Below are 24483 nucleotides of genomic sequence, written 5' to 3'. Positions count from 1 at the left end.
ACACAGCTTTCAGCATACTGACAATTCACCTCCAAATCATGACCCTAATATCATCATAATCTATGGTAAAATATAGGACACAACAGTTTTCAGATCAAATACAAAACCAAAAGATTTAAAATAATTCATTTCTGCTCATTTCTGCCATCTACTGGACAAAAGTAAAATTCCACATACTTCTTCAAAATCAGAAACAAGACAGAGGAAAACTATGACCTAAAACTGGAACAACTTAAAAAATTAAAGGTTTGATCCTCAAAAGTTCACTATATGTGTAACTCTCTTGAAATAAATGGGAAGAGATTAGAATCAAAATATTTCCAGCCACACTTGAGATAAAGTATTATATTAACCAGTGAACTCTTATACCACTGATTTAAAATTAACGCTTCCAAACAACCTCCTTTATTTACCTTAATAACATCTTATATTACTAAACTAACAATTTTCTCTTGTCTATTTATACTGCTTATTTGCTGCATTTCTCTAAGTTTAGGTAATGAATATCACCTAAGTCAGTTTAATTTTTGTTTATAGTTAGTTTCACTTCAAGGTTTTCAAACCAGGGGAATATTTGTTTGAAAACAACTGTTACTATTAGACTTGGGCAGTTATAATTGTAGCATGTCCACACATACAATTCAGCACTTAAAGGTTATTAATTTATATACTACAATGTTAATTAAGTATAAAAATCCCTATCCAAATTAAAAGAAAACTCTTTCACCCCCCCCCCCAACACATACCATTGTAGCTTACACCCTTTAGACCCAGTAAATACGAGTTGACATGATGGCAGTTTACTCTGCTATAATACTGAGATCAATATGAGGATGGAGCTGGACCCCAGCAGAAGCTAAATGCACTGAACAGAAGCATGAATTTGTTTGTTTGTTTACAGCCAAAGGTGATAGGGGAATATTTTCTGTGTCCGTGTGTACAGATATGCTTGGAAAAAGAATCAACTGAATACAGAAAACGAGGGGATTCAGAAAAGCCTTGGACAAATTAATTCCTCTTACTGTGTATATATTAATCTTTTTATTGTTAAGGTCAATTAAAGGAATGCTATCTGGCAGTCCAAATAAAAAGATACAGGGTTTGTTAAAAAAAAGTTAAAAAAAGAAATTTAATATTAACTATGGGTGTTCAGGAAATTAAAAACAATGGAAACAATCCTGGATTCAGGTGTGGAATGGAGCAAATCGGTTCAAAAAAAGAATTAGGTTAATGGAGGATAGGTCCATCCATGTTATTGCCTTGTTCCTTTTGGAAGACAGGATACTGGGCTAGATGGACCATTGTTCTGACTCAGCATGGTGATTCCTATGATATGTTGACCCTCCAGGCATGGATCTATCTTTTGGAAAGAGAGTGGAGATCAGCCACCCCTATACTGCAATCCCCTCCACCATTCCTGGTCCCACAGAGGGAGCTTTGCAGTTTTGCACAGGGAGAGAACATGGGACTGACAAATGAGAACTGCATAATACAACCAAAGGCTCCGTTTCCTTTCTTGCACAGCCCTTCGTAAAAAGGCTAGGTCCTGGGATAGCCACAGGCTGGAGAGCCCCCGGCAATATGGTTCCACAGGAGCAGCCAGACAGGAGAGTAGGGCTCATTAGGGTACCAAGGAGATCTGTGGATTTCTGAGCAGTGGATGACCCTGGTCATTCTGCAAAGGGGTAAAAACTTTGTGATCACCACCAATAGAATGACCTGAGGAAAACTCTGGCTGGAATTCCTCTCCTAACCCCAGAGGTTTCCTTGTAGGATATCTCAATCTGGCTCTGTCTGAATTTATACATTTCCCGATACTATTTGCAGTGCAAACATTGCCACACTTCGAACAGGAGTAGAGAAGTTACAGTAGGTTATTTTACCTCTTTCTTTGACACTGATGTGATCTCTGCTGGAATATCTCGTCCAGTTCTGGTCCCCACTATTTGAGAAGGATATTGATAAATTGGAGAGAGTTCAGAGAGGAGCCACGAGAATGATTAAAGGATTAGAAAACATGTCTTACAGTGTTAGATTCAAAAACTTCAATCTATTTAGCTTTACAAAGAGACAGTAAAAGGGTGTCTTGATTACAGTCTGTAAGTATTTACACTGGAAACAAATATTTAATAATGGGTTCTTCAATCTAGCAAAAAAAGGTATAACATGATCCAATGGCTGGAAGTTAAAGCTAGACAAATTCAGACTGAAAATAAAGCACACATTTTTTGAGAGTGTAATTAACCACTGGAAAAATTTATCAAGGGGAGAGGTGGATTCTCCATCACAGACAATTTTTAAAATCAAGACTGGCTGTCTTTCTAAAAAGATCTGCTCTAGGAATTACTCTGGGACAGTTCTAAGGCCCACGTTAAACAGGAGGTAAGACTAGATGATCACAATGGTCCCCTCTGGGCTTAGAATCTATAAACATTGGCTTAATGCAGAGGAAACAGAAAATGAAACTTATTGAAAATTAAATTGATAGTACCAGTGATCTCTCTTTCCTGCCCATGCTGAACAAAATATAAAAAGTAAACTTTAGAATTTTAAATTTCTTTCAGGTTTAATAATGTAAGTGTGACAGTGTCTGTTATAAAATTTATATGCTTACATCCTGATTTTAGTAGTTTGTGGCTCCATCTTTTACTATTGAAATTAAATGGAGTTTTCCATTGATTTAAAAAAGAGTTAGGATGAGGCCTCTTATTATCTCAGGCCTTGATTCCACAAACTCTCTCACTTGAAAGGAAGCAAGGTTCTTGAGAATGGCTTGATCCCACTCCCATGTGAGTCTGTCCATTGATTTCAGTGGAAGTTGGACAGATCCTAACAAAGGCTCAGCCTTTCTACCTTTTCGCCCATATTCAACTATATTCCTGGTCACAATTCTAGAAAGATATACTGTTATGTGTTCTCCAAACAGATTATCAGTGTATAGTAAACTTTCAGCATTTGTCTAAAATTATCCCATTTCAAAGCCCCCTGTTTTTAATAAAGCACAATATTGTATTTGTATGTTATTTTACCAGTATAATAAACAAATTTACAGCAATCATGCATAGTAGGTCTAAATCATACAAACTGTTATACTCATCTCACTATATATTGGGATAGTGAGTTGATTAATATGATTCTATGACTGAAATGACAAAATTTATGACTGATACACTTATTAAAAAACATCAAAGACCTCCCTGTTGTATTAACAAAATACCAGTGTGTATTATTAGATACTTTAGCACAGCAGTAAAAAAGTATACCAGTATATTAAAACAAACACAGTAGTCCTGATCTTTGCATATTGAGAAAAACTGTAACTCTAGATTACCATTTATTTTTGCAATATAGCTGTTGTCTTCTCATCAAGACAAGTGTGTGTGTCATGATATTAATAAAACTGACGTAAGTGGATACTTATTGGCTAAATGAAAGACCAGATCATACTAGATACAGAGGTCCCCCAGGATTAACACTTGGGAAGCAACATTTTTTTTTAGTAGTCTTTGCTGTCATTTTTAACCAAATGTAGGTACATTATATTTTGAGTTTGAGCCAACGTATGTTTATGGAAACATCACAGGCTTGGGGTGGGGAGGGGAACCATTTAGATATATTTTCTGAGGTATTAATGTGATACAACGAAAAAGTGACCTCTCTGTGGTTTCTCTCCAAATGCTGCCCTCCCGGTTAACTGCATGGTTGCCATTGTGCTGTAATTTTAGCTGATTACACATTAGTTCATTTAGCTTTGTTTCCTCTTCCCCACTGTGCCACACTATTAAACTAATGCAAGGGGCCTGGTATCCCTCTGTGCACAGAGCTGGTATTGTCATAGTGTAATAAGGATACATCCAGTCAAACAGCATGGTGTAGCTGGTCTTTGTGTTCAGCGCAAAGGCAATCCCTCGAAGATCTCTTGCCAGCCCGATCAACATACGCTGTCAGTGGGAAAGAGACAGAGTAATTGATTTTCACGTTAGCACAGAGCAGATGGAGTAATAATCAGCCAATAATGACCATATATCTGATTTTGATTCATTAGTTTAACTGTCTCGCTCAAATCCTTCTCTATAGAAAACCATAGGTTCTTTATAAAAAAAAAAAGTTGCCCAAGTTTTATGGTAGTAAATGCTAATAAAATGCTTAGGGAACATTTTAGGTTACTCAGTTTACTGTACCTTTGACTAAGGCAAACTAAAACATAATATACGAATGCTGCATATTAAAGTTTAAAAGTGCTTCTTGCATGACTATATTAAAATAACAACACTAATAATAAAAAGTTAACTTGAGCTGGCATTATTTTATGTAAGGTATAAGACTAATTGATACTCAAAAAAATTACTGTTACGGTTATATTGAGACTTCTATTATACTCTATTTTCATATACTTATATCCTTCTGAAAAAAATCTTTTCTGATATCATTTTCCAAGTTAGGTCTCAGTCAAAAAATAATTTTTTAAAAAATTTTGAGCAAAACCATTCACCCATTCTTAGTAAATGCTGTGACAGTAAAAAATATACTTCCCCCACCCCGTAAAAATATTTTAAAACTGTTTTTGGGGTACAGACATAAATGAAAAGCAGCTGCAAGTTCCCAGGTGGTAATCCTCATAAAGGACTGATTTTCAGGTAAGTAGTGTAAATTTTAAGAATTAACAATTATAAGTGAATGAAAAAATAATTTTAAACATACACTACATGAAATTTCCACTCCAGTTAAAATTCCATACTGATTAGTGGAATACTGAGCAACAGAAACATGCAGTATCAGTGTTAGTTTGGTGTTGTAGGTGTGGTTTGTATTTCTGCTCCATTATGAAGTACCATATAACTGCAGGGTTTCACTAAACAATTGTGGAAGCACACAGAGAAACCAGTAGGGGGGATTAACGTGCAAATCTTTTTTCATTTTCGTAAAAATATCAAGAGAAACTAAATATAAAACTTTCAGTAAAGTAGTATTTGGCAACAATGTTAAATATTCGTAAGTCCAGATATGCAAAAGGTAAGGATCTCATACTAACTTTAACCTACCCACATAATGAATGGAGTGCTGCAAATTACTTGTTATGCTACTAAATGTTACTTTACACAAGGCCTGAATTCTACTTTCAGATATGCACGCACTAGTCCAATTGACTTCAATGGGAGTTGCAGAGGTTTTTCTGAGGGTAAATTGGGCCCTATGTGAAACATGGGTAAATAAAGGTTACTATGAGAACCTTACCATTTGGATTTCCTGGTTTTTGAGTGTGCAAATGACCTGAACATCCGAGATGCTCAGAGCCCTCAATTCTCATAAACTTGAGTTGAGGTTACCTCACAAGAAATGCTCAGCATCATGCAGAACTGGGACCTAAAATTATAATATTAACATGACATTCACCTACATTTTGGCATTTAATATCTTTATTCTTCCATGTGGAAAATAAGCGTTTAGCAGATGTGTGGCCTATGTAAAAAAACTTCATAACCACACTGCACATCTCCTACTAAACAATACTAAGGTGCAATATCAAAAAAGGATATATCCACATCCAGCAATGCAGGGTGAAGGTGGAGGATTCGAGAGTGATCTCGGCTCTTTTGCCCACCGTAGCCACAGAAAGAAAAGGTCCATAAGCAAGGCTGACTATCAGGAATGAAGGTCAAAGGAAAAGTAGGGGTCTCTAGAAAGACTCCTAAGATATTCAGCACCTCATTTGAACTTGGCTTTGTTTGAAGTCAGGCAAAAATAGGAATGAGCCCATGGTCAGATGTTTGTGAGACAGGGACTACACATACACACACAACTGACCAGTCAACCAACCCTGAAGTACATATTCATTGATTTAGAAAAGCAACTGTTCTTTGAAAAACATTCTTTCTGGTAAAATATTTAGGAAATGTCTGGGTAGCAAGACATATAGATACCTGATAAATGGGGGCATGTCACACTTAGAAAGCGATGACACAGTACCCTTCTACCAGAGGGCCTTGAAACTGCAGGTCATTTCACATGCCACTGATCTTCAGTACTAAAGAACAACTGAGTGATTTGAGAAAAGCCACTGAATTTCTTTGGTTTTAGAATCTTTACTTTCTACTACTATCATTATATAAACACCATACACTGTTATCTATACTATTCTTAATATATACTACTCATCTTTAATATATTACACATTCTTAGTATATAAAGTCCCACTAAACTCAATGGTGAAGTATTATTCACTGGAACTAGACTTTGTATAGTAGTAATACTGAATATGTACACTGATGCCAAAACTGCTCATACAATGACACCTCAACCACATAGTGTATCCAGGTAAAATCCTGGCCCTTTCACCTAAGATCTTGTGCTCACTGCAGTTGATTTTTACACAGGTGTGGCAGAACACGGATTAAACTCCCAATATATTCTGGTTTATTAGCCCATTACGAATTTTCAAATGACAGTGGGTGTAAAAATTGTTAAGAAAAATAGTAAACAACACTATATACTTAGACAGCACCTTGTGGGTCTTCATCCTGAGGGTTCCTAACATGCTTTGTAAATGTAACAGAATAATACAAGCAGCATATAAAGGGATCACTTCATTCACAGCTGAAATGCAGTCATATCTGGGTGCAAGGTGACAGCTGTTTAGCAGCACACAGCAACACTAGACAATACCTTAGACTCAGAAGCAAAGAATACTGTATCCGAGAGAAATGGCAGGGGAATTTTAGGTAGTCAGAATGCTGGCTTATAAACTGATTTTCATACTAATGAAATAACTAGCCTGTTTCAAAGTATTCTTCCATCCACAAACCAAAAAATGGTAGGTCTACTTTAGAGTAATTTAAAGGTCTCCCCCCACCCTCCCTTTTTTTTTTTTTTTTTTAAATTCTGACATTATGGTTTAAAATCCTAAAAAACATTATTTTCTGAATTTCTAAATGGAAAAGAACGGAACATTTAAATATTTGTAAGGGGAAAAAAGCCCAAACAGGAATTGTGGCTTGACAGTGGGTGCCAAGTTTCTGACTAATGCACTTTGAAACAGACGAGATACCACTCACGCCACCCACCCCCAAAATGGGGTTTGTAATGGAAAGTCTGACAGACCCTTAACTACAGTGGCACTACTGGGTGCAGCTATAATATTATCCTCATAATTCTACTATATAATAACAATGAAGAAAAAAAGGTGAAGGGTCATTGTGCTTTGTCTTTAGAATTAAGATGGCTGTCTTCATCCTTACAGCATACTCTTAATTCTGGAGACACGTCTTAATAACCTCTAAATAGTTCCAACAAAAGAGCCGTGTCAGAGGAATGAGCAGGCCCCAAGGTGTTTCAACTGGAGTGTTTTCATCTGCCTTTATTGCTCTATCCCTCTCCAGAATTAAGGCAATAACCTGTGATAAATTATTCAGGAACTGCTACAGGGATCAAAGCAAAATCATTCTGTTAAAGTGCTGTTTGCAACATTTGGCACTTAGTGTGAAAACTTTTAATGTGTGCTAGCTGAAAATCAAGGATTTTAAATAATTTAACAGTATGGAGTTTTTACGAACCAGCTAAAGATAGCATGTTGCTATTTAACTGCCCTTCTTCCTCCGATACAGTTTTCATTCATTCCTATCAAAACTGAGGATGTCATAACTCACATAAAAGCACCACTGAGGTTCAGTCTAGCCAGTCAATATATTACTTAACTGGAATGTCAGGGCAAATCCAGATATTTTTGAGAGAAAAAAATGACAGTAGTTTTAATACTATCGTTCCCCCCCCCACACCCCCCTTCATTTCAAAAATGGAAAAAAGCTCATGGTAAATACTAGTTTATAATTGAAAATAATTGAAGTCCTCTTCAATTATATTAGATTTCACTGGAAAACAAACCTAAATGTATGTTTTATACACAGGTTTGTTAACCACAAATGTATTTCAATGAGGAAGAGCTCCCTTGTTGTGATCATTTTTCAGCTGCATACTTCAGAAATATAAAAAACCAGCCAGTTAGAAAATCCTAGTAAAAGCCACAAATTAAATGAATTTGGCAGTCTTGGGCCATTTTCATGGTGATATTTTAACAGTGTCACCTCCCTGTGGATTGGAATACTAAACATTTTATTGAAGAAGAGAACTGAACTGTTTTTGTTTCCAGTTCTTGCACAATGAAGTACCTGAAAGCACTTTGCATGTATTATTTATTCATCCTGATAGAAAAATAGCTGTAACATAAATTATATTTAAAAGAATTTAGAGCAAAAGTTTTGTTTATGATAGAGCAACAGATTTAGTTCTTTATCAGTAGCTTAAAGCACCAAGTTTCCTTTATACAAATTAGACAGATGGTGCTTACAGTAGAATTTACTAAAGGTCTGTCACAACAAATGCAGCCAAGCTGCATATTTAATCACTGCAGAACCTTGTCTACCTGCAGCTGCCAACTGCTAATCCAATTTCCCTGATAAATGTGGCAAGAGACACGATCAGCAATAAAGAGCATCTAACTCCATTTTCCTGCAGGGCGTCTTTTGATGAACATTTAGGATGGAAGAACGGAGTGCACTGTGTGGCCCTGGCTTGTGGCAGCTGCATGCATTCTGAAGACACAGTTCTCAGGTTACTCACTTAATTCTGCCACTATCATTATGTTGCTATTGATCTCAGTAGCTCTTGTCTACACAGCATTACTCTAGATGAAGCTGAATCAGGCAGTTATCATGCATCAAACTTGCTCAAAAGCCTGGAGATTTCCCTTTAATTACTTGTGATTTTATTTGCAAATACCGTTAAAGTGTAATCAAGCAGTCACTTTCCAGGGTCGTTAAGAACTTGCTAGTTTAGGGATATATCACTGGAACTCCATTAAAATTTCTTCAGTAAAAGAGTTTCTCACAGACCAGACAGGACTGCAGCAAAATTGTTTTAAATACGATAGAATCCTCAAATGAGATAAATGCAATTTCTTATGAAGAAGGGAATTCTAAAAATGATCTCTTAAAATTAATTGTTAAAATCAATAATTTTTAAAATAAAAGGCAAACCCTTTTGGACTCTCTCTATTTAACATGTGAAAAGCAGCTTACAAATTAAATACTAGAAGCAACATCCAAAACAGAATCTGGGGTATGTGGTCTTTTTCACAATACCCACTGAAGCAATGAGCTGAGTATTCATATTTTCTAAGATGTTAATTGTTTCATATTCTCTGTGTGTATATAAAGTCTGCTGCAGTTTCCACGGTATACATCTGATAAATTGGTTAGTCTCTAAGGTGCCACAAGTACTCCTTTTCTTTTTGCGAATACAGACTAACACGGCTGGTCCTCTGAAATTTAATCTAAGTGGTTATAAACTATACATGCTCTGTAAATGTGAGTTGTGTACTAAGGAGGACAAAAATTATTTGTCAAACATTTCTAGCATGTTTGATGACAGTTTACATTTTCAGGAAAGGGCGAGAAGAAAAGATGGTGATGCACTGTTAAGGTTTCCATCATATTTTAAAATAGCAAATCTGTTTGGGCTTCCCATAGATTACGCAATGTATCTGAAATGGGCACTCTAGAGTGCATTGTTAACTGTTTGTTCATTATGGGGAGGGGAATCTATTTAGCACAACACTACTCTAATGTATTGTCATTCCTGAAGCTGCTACTCCCATTTAGCACGTCCTTTCCCCCCTAAAATATACTGTTGTTTTGACACAAACAGCTTGCTGCACTTAAGAATTTTACTAATAAAACATAATGTTGTGTTAGATATTATGACTGTTGCCACAGCTGAACTGACTTGTCAAATCAATCCTAATATGGCTCCCACAGGCACATAAAAACCTTATTTAGCTATCAGTTATCCTAATCACTTTGTTCAGTTTAAGGATGCAATACTTCAAGACCAGTTCCTATTTATACATATATGCCCAGCCATTTAATAAAGTCTTGATTTATATATTAAATTCTTGTTTGAAAAAAAAAATACTGTAAAGATGCAGTGTTTTATCAAGTGTATTACATCTTTCCAAATCTCCCCAAATACATATGTTAATACATATGAAGAAAATAAAAACACATACACAGGAAGAGGGAGTATTACACAAGAACCAGGTCAAATACCACAAGAGGAAAATCTGTCTCTTTGATTATAAATATGGCTGAAAAGAGATCACTTTATTGTCAAACCATTCCCAAAATCTAAAAGTATGTGTAAGAGATTGACTTGTGGGAAGTCATATACAGCCATTTTATTTCAACATTATATAGAAAATTATAGACATATATACATGGCAAAGATGAAAAAAATGTGAAACATTTACTTCACAATTAGCTTATTTTACTGATAAATAATTTCTTTCCCTATTACTGAAATAAACCTACCTTTGCCTCTTCTTGTTTAAAACTATTGTTGAATATCTGAGTTACAGTTTCAAATGAAACTGTAAGGGGTAGCATGAAATTCTCAAACTCATCCTCATCTTCACCTACAGAAAAATAAAATAAATTAAAAAAAAACCCAAAAAACGAGAGCATCACAGCACATTCATCCTGCCATTCATTAGGGTCCAATTCCATAGTCCATTTGAAGGTAAAACCTCCACTGATGTCAAAGGGAGTTTTGGGCCAGGACAGTATAAGTGGACCCTTAGTTTTTAAATGTTTTTACTGAGGCACACAGATTGAACGAACATAAAATACAGATAGAAACTTTAGGTCACAAATGACTTAAAACTGAGACCAGTGTCTCTCTACATGTTCTGTTTCTTTCTCCTTTTTATATTTCTATTCTCTCTGAGGTTGCAAAGTCCAGGTCTCAAAAGTCAGAAAAAGCCAGAATTAAGTTGCTCGTGCAATCTTAATTTGGCCTCTTGTGGGTACGCAATATGATACAATCTTTAATTACGCGATCACATACTATTTTTTCCACAGGACCCCCGTGTCATTCAGTGCACAGAATGGACAGTGCTCACTGAATGAACAGATATTCAATATTTTGTTTTCTCCTCATTCCTCAGGCCTTATTTAATGCACTGTTCAAACCCTGCTCTGAAGATAGGATTGTTAATTTCCTTGTTGGCTTTTCTCTGTTGTTCCTTACTATAGTATCTGAGAGCTTCACAAATACCCCTGAGAGGTGAGACACAAAGATTACAGTCAAAAGTGTTTCTACTAATTTTGGTGCTCAAGTTAACCTAGGACTATAGCACTTTATATATTAAAATTATCTGCCACTGACTTCAGTTGCAGCTGTGAGTGCTCAGCTCTTATGCAAATCAGACCCGAGGGCCTCAAGTTGGGCACCCAGAAATGAGAAATACACTATCAGTGATCACTTGTGAAGTCTGGATTAAGTGACTTGCCTACTATTACATAGGAACTCTGTGGCAGAGGTAGGTATAAAATCCAGTTTTCTAGGACAGCATTCAACTGTATTAACCATGTTTTAACTTCCTGCAATTCCCTGACTCATTCACTATACACCTTCCAACTTCTACAACAAATGAGGCAGGGCTCATCCTTTACTACTCAGCCCTGATTCATCCCCAGAACAGGTCCATGCTGTGCAGTGAATGAGGCAAGGCTCATGCAGATAAAAATAGTTTGTGATCATGGAATTAAAGACTGTATCATAACACAGGGGAAGGGGGGGATTAAAGTTGCACAGACAAGCTAAATTCTGGCAGAAAAGTGTGCTTGACTTTGCAACCTTAATAATATTCTTTTAACAAAGTGTGTGTGTGTGTCTTGCTGGCACCTAAAGTCCCTAGGTGCCTAAATTTCCACCGGTAAGTCCCCTAGGTGCCTCATTTTTCGTCTCTGGGTATGCATACAGCTATCTAAGTCCCAACACAGCCTAGCAACTTGGCACCTAGCTAATGCCTAAGCCCCAGTTGGATTCACAAACAAGGCATTTCCCTACCTATTGCACCTGTGGGGCCTGATCCAGCAGGCATGCTCAGTGGGTGATTAAGAGCAAACTTACTAGATCAGGCCCCAAACAAAACACAGCTGGCATAGCAGGTGGTGTGGTGATGGTCCCCCTTATAAATACTTAAAATATTCATTTGACCAATGAGAGAGTGAAAATGATTCTACAGCACAGCTGTTAGCGCACTCACCTGGGAGACCCATGTTCTAGTCCCTGATCCAGGGGATATGCAAGTATTTATACCAAGTGGAACAGTTTACATGGGAAATATTGAGAGACACCCACCCCAGAATGCCCTATAGTCCAAGAGTTAGGGCACTCACCTGGGAGGTGAGAGATCTGGGTTAAATTCACTGTTCCACACTAGGCAGTGGGGGGATTGGACCTGGATCTCCCACATCCTGTGAGAGTGCTCTAACTACTGAGCTATTGGGTATAAGGAGGACCACCAGCACCACAGCCATGCGGTTATTCAGCAATCACCATCCTCTCCTCCTGGGCACCTAACTCAGAATTGTGAATTCCAGCAGGTGGCAAGGCACCTGAAAGTCAGGCACTGCACCGCTCAGCATTGCAACAATTACGCCCCCCTTGTGAATCTAGCCCCTTAACCCAGTTCCATTCTTGCCTACCTAGTCCCAGTCTTCTTGCCATGTCAGTCCTAGTGTCCCCCTCTGAGCTACCTGTCCAAGCCCTGACCTCTGCTCCCCAATCCCAGTCCCTCCACCTTCCCACACCCAATCCCAATTTTCTTGCCCAGCCAGTCCCAGTTCTCCCCCCGTAACTCAGCTCATCAGCTCTGTCTCCTCTCCCCTCCGCCCTTCATCCCCAGTTCCTAATTCATCTCCTTGTCCAGTCAGTCCCAGTCTCCCCTTTCCCTAGCTCCTCAACCAATCCCAGTGTTTCCACCTTCCCCAGGCAACTGGTTCCTAGTCCCAACCCCACTCTATCCCAGCTCCCAGTTCCAGCCTGCCTTTCCCTGGTTCCAAGTCCCAGCCTCTCCAGTCAACCAGTCCTAGTTTCACATTCCCCCTACCAACTGGCTCCTGGTCCCAGTAACAGTTTCTCTTCCTTCAAAGCTAGTCCCTGTCTTACCAGAATTCTTGTCTCAATCTACTGTTTCATTCCCCCCAATCTGGCTTTTCTCCCCTCTGCTTTCGAATCAGAAGGCTTCTTCCTCCATGCTGCCTAGGTGACTGTGTGTGTGTATCACTGAGAGCACAAGAGAGAGGATCCCTCCTCTGAGTTCCGCTGCCCAGCTCGGAGAAGCTGGGTGTAGCTATTACTGGGAAAGCCTGGCTTTGCCCCTGCAGCCCTGGGCTGGTGCATGCTCAGTCACTCTGTGGTGATGGCACGTGCACTGTCCTGTTATGTTTAGGAGCTGTGAGGGAAATGAAGCATGCTCAATGAGGAAGGAATGCTCCGTGATTTTTGCTTCTAAAAATCTAAAAAGTCTCTACTGAGCACATGTAAACTGTTATTTTTCAAAGACTTATAATTAGGTCATATTTAGCTGGATTTTCACAGGGACAGCAAAATGCCACAGCATGTTAAATTTCAAGTTCTACTCCAAAACACCGAAGCAGCAGAACCTTTCAAATAAAATGTCACCAGAATTTTTAACATGGGCAAAACAATGTATTCTTCCTTAGCACTTGTCTTGGAAGCAGCTGAACCACTTTAGCTGAAGTTTTCTAAAAAAATCCAATCCAAATCAACCCCCAATTCCCCCCAAAATTCAGCCTAAAGCAGACATCTGGCATAGAAAATTCAGCCCAAACAAGCAAATGAAAACAGGGACTTATAATACCAATTGTTGAGAGACCTTAATAATATGTGGTGCTATCCGCTCTGCGTACAATTATTGCACACTTACCAGGAAAAATGCATGAGCCTTCAGACAACACTTCTAACTAGACATGTTTCAAACAGTGAAATTTGCTATAAAGGGATGAAAACGGGTTTTTTTGTATAATTATTGCCCACTAATGTTATATAAATGTGTCAAAGTTCTGCCATGATTATACGTTCTGCTAAATTATAATAACCTACTAATTGTTATACAAATTATAATAATTTCTATAACCTTCCATAATGTTTCATAGTTATTGAAAGCTATTTCCTATTTCCAGAGATACTGTATGCATCACCCAGATACTTTTACTTTTCTGATAGATTTTCATATTTGGGGGGAACGGGAGGAGAACAAACAAATTAAGGCTCAGATCCTGAAAAGACACTTGTGTGGCTGGAACCCTACATATGTAGAGCCTCTCTGAATTCAACAGGGGTCTGCTCTGTGCTTGTCTTTGCAGAATCAAGGCCTAAATTTAGCTTATAAGAAAGACACTAAAACCTGACTAGATACTGGATCCTTTCATGTGTATCATTAAAGACATTTTCCCCTCAGATATACCCACACATCCAAATTAAATGGAAACCATTAACACATAACCGAGGATAGAATTTGGCCCATAGTTAGGTAAAATGTTGGGAAAAAGAAATGAGAGAGGAAAATAGTTATGGCAAAAACTGACAAATTAATGGAGGAATTAATATGACATCCTTCTGCAAAATGTCTTTCGGAGACATTTTACCTATTTTTCCTTCAACATTTTGTGGATGAATTTGGTGTATACATAGGATTGGCTAGTTTGTGTATGCCATCTGTAATCCTATATCTCTCTGACTATTATTATAGCCCTTTTTTTGTTCTTGGGGCTTGATCCAAATCCCTTTAAAGTCAATGGAAAACCCATCAGCTGAAATGGGCTATTGTCCAAACCCTTGGTAAGAGACTATAACATGTGCCATATTGTCCAATGATTGTGTGACAGGTTGGAACCTAAGTAATTTTTTATTGCAACCTAACTGGTTCTTCCAAGTGAAAAAGTACCTTTATCATTATTTTTGTTTTCAAGATAAGTTTAATGGAGTAAGACTCTTTTAGGCGGCCCAGATATAATCAGCTCTAAAACATTAAATTCCTCAAATATTTTACTTCAGTTAAAAAAAAAATCAAACCACAAAAGCAAGTCCCCGTTCACTATTATCAGTATGATTATTGTATGATCCACATTCATGTAATATAAAATATGAGCGTTAAATAATGATGCTTTTTTAAAAAACTGGAAAAGAAAGAAACCATTTCATGAACAAATTACTACTGTAAATTGCTCTTTTGCGATGATCCAAGCCACACTAGCATGCACTTAGACTCATCTACGGCCCCATTATGCCCTTTGAAAGAAAAAAGATCCTTCAGTGGAACATTTTGGTGGATCTTTCATGCTTTAAGGGCAGACAGCAGCATTTCACAAGCAGGCACCTCGCTGAGTAGATCTGGCTGTGGTTTACATTATTTGGTAGTGTTTTATATCCACTGAGCAGGGACTCATTTTGCACTGGTGTAAATAACTACACAGAGGCAGTGGAGAATCAGACCCAATGTCTCCAGAAGGAGCTTTTTATAATTTATGTGTAAAGCCTTTGATAATCCAGAATGGAAAGAAAAATTGGATTAAAATCTTCTGAAACCTTTACTTAAAAAAGCACTTTGTTGGAGTTTCAGTAACTATTTTCTTTACTCTATAGCTTACACAAGTGAATATTTAGTTTACTTTAAAAATCTTGGGCCATGGACCATTTGACAAAATGGTGCAACTGTAAATGTCAAAAAAGTCTATTTTCATTAGAAATACAACCTGGGGCACACAGAGCATTCAAAGTGTAATTACATTCAAACAAGGTTCAAATTACTGAACAGAAACCAAGTGCCTTTTAAAGTAAATGCCAATTAATGTACTGCTAATTACTGCTCCCTCCCCCATGGTTGATTTGGTTTTTCTAACCACTCGAAAGGGAATGGTTTAAATATAACTAATTCTACACTTTCTATAAAAGGCTAATTTACAAAGAATTTTATACTTGAATCCAGAAAAGCACATTCCATTTCTTAAAAAGCACTAATTTATCATGAGACTTCATCTTAATACTATCTCCATGTAAATTATTTTTATAAGTCAATAATATGAAAAACTTCCTTAACAAATCCTTTCTTCTTTTAATTTTAGAAAGCCTGAAAAGGATGACTAGTATGATGACCAATTCTCTTTGGACTAAAACTGATGACTTGCTGCTTGTTTATAAAGCTTACAGCTCTATAAGGTTAAGAATGATGTCATTTAAAAAGCGTGTATTTGTCACACACACACACACACACGAAAAGTATAGCTCATGTGTGTTTGATGTTTCACATCTGTATTCTCAAATGTAAAGCAGAGTTTTCCCTGTACACTTCTCTAGATGTGTTTCTCTGAAAGGTCAGAAACAGACAATCTAATATACTCCAAATGGAAATCCATAGGATATTAGTCCAATAAGTTTGTTTAGGTCTTCCCCCAGCTAGCCCTATTCCTGTCAGGTTTTCTGGCCACTAACGTACAGGAATAAAGCCAATCTCAATGAACCATTAATTTCTGAGCAATCACATTTCTCTTGTGTTTCACTTGCCTAGAGTTATCAACCGGAATGGCATCTTGCTCACACAACACCTCTTTGAAGATGTGACTTTTATCACCTAGATGGGTTGATTCTGCTCACTCTCTGCTCTTCCTGTAGGGAAAATCACTAAAGCTGCATGGTTTCCACTAGGAAATTTACCCCCTGCTTACAAGAGGTGTCAGCAATGGATGCAGCTGAACTGGTCCTGAAAACAGTTGAATTGCAAGTGTAGACAGTTTTTGAGGTAAGCCACCTTTGCATATATGTTGCCTGGCTAAATCTTTCTGTGGGGGCCTGAAAAATCAATTTACTTGCCTAATTCCTGTTTTTAACATATCCAAATATTAAAACAACAAATGGCAGAAAAGAGGATAAATGACAGACCCAAATGTCCTCAGGAAGGAAAGACTATTTTTAGGGTACAAATAGGGTAACCACCACCCACAGAAAAGCCAGGAATAAGTTAGGGGCATCTAGAAAAACTAAAGGGTAATACTTGACTTAGCTCAAGAGAGTCCTTGAACTATAGCCAGACTGAATGTAGACTCATATCTCTAATTGACATGGCATCATGAACCAAACTGCTATTCCAAAATTAACTAAATTAATCAAATTCCAAAATGACATCAAATTTGTGAGAACAGCTGACTGCAAGCAATTTCTACCACTGAAGATACAGGAAATCTTGGCACACCTATGAGAGTTCCACCAGTTGCAGCTCAAACCTTGCAGCATTGCTCATATGAAATGATGGCACTATCAGATAAACCTAGACCTCAAACCCTACTCTATTTCTAATCCAACTTTCTCTCAGAAGGCTGACATTCCCTTTTCTGCCCATCTCTAATTTTAATTTAGCAAACACTCATTCTCACAAATGGTAATTTTTGCACAGAAATCTTTAGGGGAAAGAACTATTATGACTATAATTTGAATAATAATATATATAAAAATAATAATACATATAATTGCATCTAATGGGCTAGCTGATGAAAACTGGTGTAGCTCCATTGACTTCACGGAACCCATGTCAATTTACACTGGTTGGAGATTTGGCTCATCACTTATGTTTCTTGCAAACTAATCATATGCTTCTTTTAGTAAATTTGTTATCTGTGCTAGTATGTAACCACCCATCATTGTTACTAAACTAATGACTAAAACTGTGCTCACAAATAGATTGAAAAGGAGTCTTACCTGCTTGATGAGTCCTAAATTAATATTATGTGGTGCTAAGGATTCTTTTCCTGGTTACTTAAGGGATGGGATAAAATCAGTTTATTGGCAATATATTGGTGCAAACCAGGCTAACCACTAATGTCCCGATCCTACAAACACTTAATGTGCATGCTTAAATTTATGCACATGAATAATCTTATTGACTTCAAACGGGACTACTCATGTGTGTAAAATTAAGCAAATACATTAAGTGTCTGCTCAATACTCTGATTCAAACTCTGAGAGCTGAGATTCCTCACAGGCTGAGAATTTATATGAAGTAGTACACCATCTGCTAGAGTAAACATTGAAACCAGTGTCTTTGGAGTAGTCACTGAAGTCAGTCAAAGGTGAAACTTTTTAGAATGTCACAAGATCAGGCCTTTACATTATAAGTAGCTAAATTACACTAATGGATCCAAAAGGCCTTCAGTGCAATAAACTACTGGTCTCACTTTCAGAACTCATATTACTATAATCAAATCTATCAAATAAAAAAAAAAAGACTATTGTATTTCAATGGCCACAAACCTAAAAAGCTATTGTGAAGTATTTTAAACATCATCTAGAACAGATGTACTGAACTCATAACCTATTTTTAATAGTGTCAGTAACCTCTCACTAAGAAGACTTAAGCTCTGTTACTGAAATTAATAAGATTACAAAAATATCAAAGAGAAACACCTTACCTAAATCTACCATGAGGAGGCGAGTGAGAGCAGTGTAGAAAGTTGTTCGGCATCTAAGGTCACTGAGACTGTAATTATCATTCACCCCCAAAAAAGGAAAGTGTTTACTCTGGCAAAACATAAGTGCATCACGAGTTAAAATGGTGTATAAAATTATGAAGGAGTCTAAAATATTTGAACATAATAAGAAAACTTACTGTGTGATTCTGAAGCATGAACTTCACAGCATCTATTTTCACAAGTTTTTTTAAGAGAATATAAGTAGCAGATGTTAAGGAAAGTCTCCCTTACAGTATTATGCTGAGATGTGAATATTGCTGTAAACTTAACTTGCATAATTATATAATAATTTTTATGAATGATACAAATTGCTAACAAAGTATTAAAATACACCTCTTAAAATATGGTGTTTCTGAAAAAATATACAGCACAGAAATAGTATATGAACATTAAAAATGATGATCTATTATTAACCAAAGCAATTACTTTTCATGTCACATATTTTAGTCGCAAAAGAGCCAATAAATTAAACGATATTTAGAATTAAAGTAAAAGTTTTCAACAATAAATGGTGCTGGTTTTCCAGATAGTATCACATGGCTAGGATGGTGGAGGAAATACTGCTGTTTTGTAGTGGCAGCCGGTCAATAGGATTTGCCTTTACTGAGAGAGGTTGCCAATGGGCAATCAAATTGGCTAGCTGGAGGCCTTAAATTGGACCACACTGGGCAGAAAGGAATTCCCTTACTTTTAATTCTCCTTGCTTTAATTCTTACTTCTAATTCTTCTTTACTCCTAAATGTGACATTGAAGTAACTCCCTAGCTCTTCAGAGTTTTTTTTGTGTTTGCTTGTTTTACCTTTAAGGGTAGTGGAAGGAGTGTACTGGGCCAGTTAGGCCAACTACTGGTCATTAAATGCCAGCCTTACTGAGTATAAGAACTCTCCTTTTGATTGCATGGGAGATGAAGTTCCCAGGGGTATGTGGGTGTGGAAGATGTGCAATTTAAGATAATCTTGCCTTAGGGGAAAAAAAGACAAAAAATAAGATGCAAGAGAACTCCTACTTGTCACACACAAAAAGGTAACCTCTGAACTCTGAAAGGTGAGACTCCTGCAGGATGGCATCTTTAGAGAAGCATTTGGTTCACAGACGGAAAGAGAAAGTTACAGGATATAAAACTACCCTTCAGTGCTTCTGGATTTTGAATACTTTTATTTCCCCTCCCCCCCAAGACAATAACCCATAATTATATGCAACATTTAAAAAAAACAAGAGGAATTACAACATTTCGCTAGTTTTCTTAAAATCAGTTGTCAACCACCAAAGATGATGCTAACTAAGCTAAGAATCTGATCTTAGAGATGCTGAGGCATCTCAGTCCCTGCTGAAATAAATGGCACTTGGGGGCTTCTCAACACACTGCAGAATCAAGCCGCCCTTGGTTTGGTTAGCCAGAAAAGTCAGTAAGTCAAATAAGACATCTCTTAGGCTTATATACTGTTCCGATTCTTCAGCAAACAGACAAGCGAAAACTGACAATATCTTAAAAAAAAAAAAAAAAGGTAAAACCCCCACAACTCTACCAATAGTAGGAATCTCTCCCATTCATGCTGTTAATGAACACTAGGTCATGTTTTTCCAGTGGAATATTTATGGGAGCAATAAAGTGGATCATTCTCAGGATGAATCCAGTACATTTAAGATGTATTTACTGCAAAACTGTGTATGCAGAACTCTATTACAAACCAAGAAAAAAAAAAGACTTAAAAATCATAACCTATGCCAACTTTGCCGTCTTTAATTACACTCTAAAGCAATAATTATTAAAAAATGAAACCTGCTGCAGGTTATCAACTACTAAAAAAAGAAAAGTTTCGTTCATATCATTGACCTAAAGGGCCAAATGTTGACAAAGAACTCTACATTTGCTTGTGCATCTTTATGCATATATATGAATACACAGGGAATTTCAAAGGCGGCTAAGGAGTTGGGTGCCTAAAAATCCCAGCCACAATCATTTATGCAAAATCTTCGCAAAACAATGCAAATCCAGTTTGCCATTGGCTCTTGAAGTCACACGGTTGACAGAAGTGGTTTCAAAATGTGTATCCAAGAAAACAGTTTCGCCCTTTAAAAATTGCGAAGAAAAAACATATTTCCATGTTTTTCCAACAGAAGCTCCCATTATATGAAGAGATACAGATACCTGCAATGTTTTACTAGTTATTTAAACTTTTAGAAAACATGCAGGATTGAGGAAGGAATCTTACTTACAAGACCACAACCTCACAGCTCGGAATTGCTTCGTGTAGTGCTTTTTTTGGTCACTTTAAGTCAATTCTACAAATTTCTAAGTGCAATGTCACCCTCAAGGGAACATGTTTGTTTGCAATAACAGCACTTTCAGTTTTCTGGGAACTTAGGTCCGATCCATGCTAATTTCTGACATAACAAGGGACTCACCCGTAACATTTCAGTCTTCAAAGTTAAAACATGGTCTGTCCTACAATACATATGGCTCTGAATAAGGTTCAGGAATCATACTATAGCCTCTGACTTCTTCAGAGCTGTATCTTGGCTCAGTGAGGTGGTTTGGTCCCCATTACAATGTAAGACAAAACTGTGTTTGAACTGCCATGTCTGTCATTGGGTATCCCAACCTGATAGAAAGTACATAACATATGGGATCTTAAGTGTTCAGCCTGGTGCCACAGCATACAACTATATTGTGAAGTTATGTCATATTGAGCAATGCTCAATAGTGTGCTATTACTTACACTGCCTAACACTATGGGTGTTCTTTCCATCCTGAATTTCCAACCATGACTAAAACCCACAGTTAATATTAAGACTGCTCAGGCCTTTACCCAGTATTCTATTTTCTTGCACCAAAACACAGGTTTAAATGCTGAGCACGAAGTCAGAAGTATGACATTTAAAAAGTATGATGTTTAGAAAATATTTAAAGGATGTTAATAAAACACAAGAGGCCAGATGCTCAGTGTACATCAGGGGGGAGCAGATGGCTCTCTAAGGGTTGAGCTGTGGCCTGGCAAATATACTCTGCCTCAAAAACATCCTCTGTGTTGGTGCTAATCCCTTGAGAATTCCTCCATTAAGGGAATCCATTGCTGCCCATTTAGGGCAGTCTTCCACCTGCTTTGATGCTGAGAATCTGGCCCCAAGTTTATCCCACATAGTGGGATTTCTTTTTCTTCATTTTTTTTTTAAATGTAGGAAATCCCTTTTAAAAACTACACTAAACAAAAGTTAAAGTTGCAAAACTAAATTAAAGAAGCACTCAAAAGTCAGGAAGGTTGATTGCATAACTTTAACCCTTTCCCCACCTCAGTGCACGTGTATTATGATACAGTTTTCAGCTGCATGATCACATGCAATTTTGCCCCCACAGGATCTTTTTCCAGAACATTTCTCCATTCCCTACAGTTGTACTGTGTACTCTGAATGACTCTGAGTGTCTGTAATATGGCGTTTGGATGGTGTGCAGTCAATGAAATATGGGACCACACACTGTACCTTGAGGATAAAAAGAAATACTGAACAGCTGTCTCATTAATTGAGCACTGGTCATCCCCTGCACTGAATGAGGTAGGGACCCTGCGGATAAAAATAGCATGAGATAATATATTTCAAGTCTGTTGTAACACATACACACAAGTGGGCAGTTGAGATTGTTATTTCCTGACTTGAGTGCTTCAATTTGCAACCTTAATGTTCTTATGCAAAAAGAAAAGGAGTACTTGTGGCACCTTAGAGACTAATCAATCTATCTGAGCATAAGCTTTCGTGAGCTACAGCTCACTTCATCGGATGTTTCCACTGAATGCATCCGATGAAGTGAGCTGTAGCTCACAAAAGCTTATGCTCAAATATATTGGTTAGTCTCTAAGGTGCCACAAGTACTCCTTTTCTTTTTGCGTATACAGACTAACACGGCTGCTACTCTGAAACCAATGTTCTTATGATGTAAGGTTTTTGTAGGAATGATTAATTTTAACTTCAAACTGATCAAACTATTTTTTAAAGTTATTATTCAATTCCTTAAAAGGCTGTGGATGGGGAATATAGCTGCTTTTGGCAAACCTGCTAACCTGATTTTAAGGAAATATTTAGTGTATTTATTTTTGTTAACCTGCAGTACTTGGTTAAGAGTTATCTGTTTTCACAATGCAAAGCTATAAAATTTTTCCTGCTTATCACAGAGATCTTTAAAAATAAACGTGGATAAAGCAGACTTTTTGACAAACTGAGTATTTTGCAGCCAGTTGCTTTACAAAATAACAACACAATTATAATTATTTTGTTATGGAAAATGTATGATAATAAAGTTAATTATTAGGAAGGACTAAACATGCATGAGGGAGCACTACGACGGCACTGACATAAAGGAACCACTAATGTATTCCATTATGTAAATGAATTCAAAGATATTTCATGAATGATCAGCTAGAAGGGACATAATGATTTATAATTCAAATAACTGAGCTTTAAAATCAAATTGGGCTAATATATTTCTGAATATGCAAACCTGGAATCATTGTTAAAATAATGTAAAACATGACACCAATACAAATCATTGTTGCCTTTTGTTGTTTGAAAAATGTCGTTTTTTTCCTTTTTTATGTTACGAAGAGTGCTTATTAGCATTAAGATTTTTCTTTTTAACTAAGAGAATCTTTAGAAATAATGACTTTTATGCATAATAAAAAGATAAGTACCAAATTTCTATGAACATTTAGAGACTGCCTGGACATGTAGAGATTAATTTTCTAATAAGAAAATTATATGCACATGAATGACAAATATTGGCCAAGAACTGAAATTATGTGTTATTAACCTTTCAACCCAATCTAGAGGTACTCTATATCATATGCTGAAAAGTGGAGCCACTGAATCTGGTCTCTTAAAAATATAATGTTTCTTCCAAAGTCCTTTAAAATCATTATTTAAAGCAAGCAAGCAAGCAAACAAACAAACAAAAAGTGTGAAAAGGCCAAAGTTTGCAATGCCAGGAAGTACTTATAAACCACTTCATAGATTTAGAAATAAAAAGTACTTCAGCATTATTATTTAAAAAAAACCTATTGGTGAAGTTTTTTATAGGAAAAAAAAATACATATCTTTAAAAGCCAAAATGACCAGTGAAATTGGGTTGTACATCATTTTCCAGCAAAAAGGAAAAACAGCCTCGACAGGTGTAATTTATCATTTTTCTGATTTAATACCAAAGAAATATATTAAAATAATAAAAAGAATCCTGAAATCCTCAAAATTTGTAGTGATAAATAGCCCTCCCTGTCTTTATTGCATTATGCCTACTAACAGAAATATTGCATGGTGGATTTTGCCAGACAAGGACGATTATTTTCCAATAAAAAGTTGCATATTAAATTCCAGCACAAAAGTGGGTGTCTAATACTTTTGAAATCTTTTATGGTTTGCCAAGGAACACAATTCTAAACTTAACTAATACACACACATCACAGTGAAGTGAACCAGCATTAAAGCTATCTGTCCTACCCCACCCATCTAAACCAGAGAAGCTACTGTTCTTAGAATGTTTGCTTAAATATATTTTGATGTTTATGGCTTTAGTTCATCTTTCTTCTTATTGATTTTAAAATGCGTTTTATTTTGAAGTCTCATTTACATAGCAGTATATTTGAAAAGGTATCACTACTTCTGGATACTTTCATATCACACAGCTTTAAAGCTCTGCTTTTATCAGGGATCTTAGCAACACGTAATAAATTACCTCAAGGAAAACTGTCTCCTTACAAATCTGCTCTTCAGGACACTTAAGTATATACCCCTGCTTAAGCTCCCAGCTCATTGTAATATTGTATCCAAATCACATACTGCAAACTCATCTACTTTACTCAAAGTACTATCTGAAAACTGTTAAACCATCAACATATTCCTTGGTCACCTTGCAGCCTTAAAACAAGCATTTATTGTGTTAGTAATTGCAGATTGTTCTCCATTTTTTAGGGCTGGGATGGTGAGGGAGGTCTCAAATACATTCCTGCACATCAAATGCTATGTGCCTGACCCCCATTCCTATGGTGGTGGTGGTGGGGAAGCAGAGCTGCCTTCTAAATTCTTAGTCATGTAATAACAAACATATAACCGTCTCATT

At 36.8% G+C, this 24483-nt stretch overlaps 1 protein-coding gene across 3 annotated transcripts in view; it reads right to left on the bottom strand.

Moving 5' to 3' along the window:
- Positions 1-24483, bottom strand: part of RANBP17 (RAN binding protein 17) — a 280499-nt gene that overhangs the window by 86806 nt on the left and 169210 nt on the right. For all 3 annotated transcript variants that reach the window (XM_048862507.2, XM_075131375.1, XM_048862508.2), the window contains 4 exons: positions 18518-18581; positions 18321-18429; positions 10362-10465; positions 3853-3941 (listed from right to left, as the gene is read on the bottom strand). In XM_048862507.2, the coding sequence (XP_048718464.1) occupies positions 3853-3941; positions 10362-10465; positions 18321-18429; positions 18518-18581 (366 nt within the window). The remainder of the gene's footprint in view (positions 1-3852; positions 3942-10361; positions 10466-18320; positions 18430-18517; positions 18582-24483) is intronic.

This window comes from Caretta caretta, chromosome 8 (genome assembly GCF_965140235.1).
Source record: "Caretta caretta isolate rCarCar2 chromosome 8, rCarCar1.hap1, whole genome shotgun sequence".
NCBI classification, from domain to species: Eukaryota; Metazoa; Chordata; order Testudines; family Cheloniidae; genus Caretta; species Caretta caretta.
This window is presented reverse-complemented; position numbering and strand designations above follow the sequence as displayed.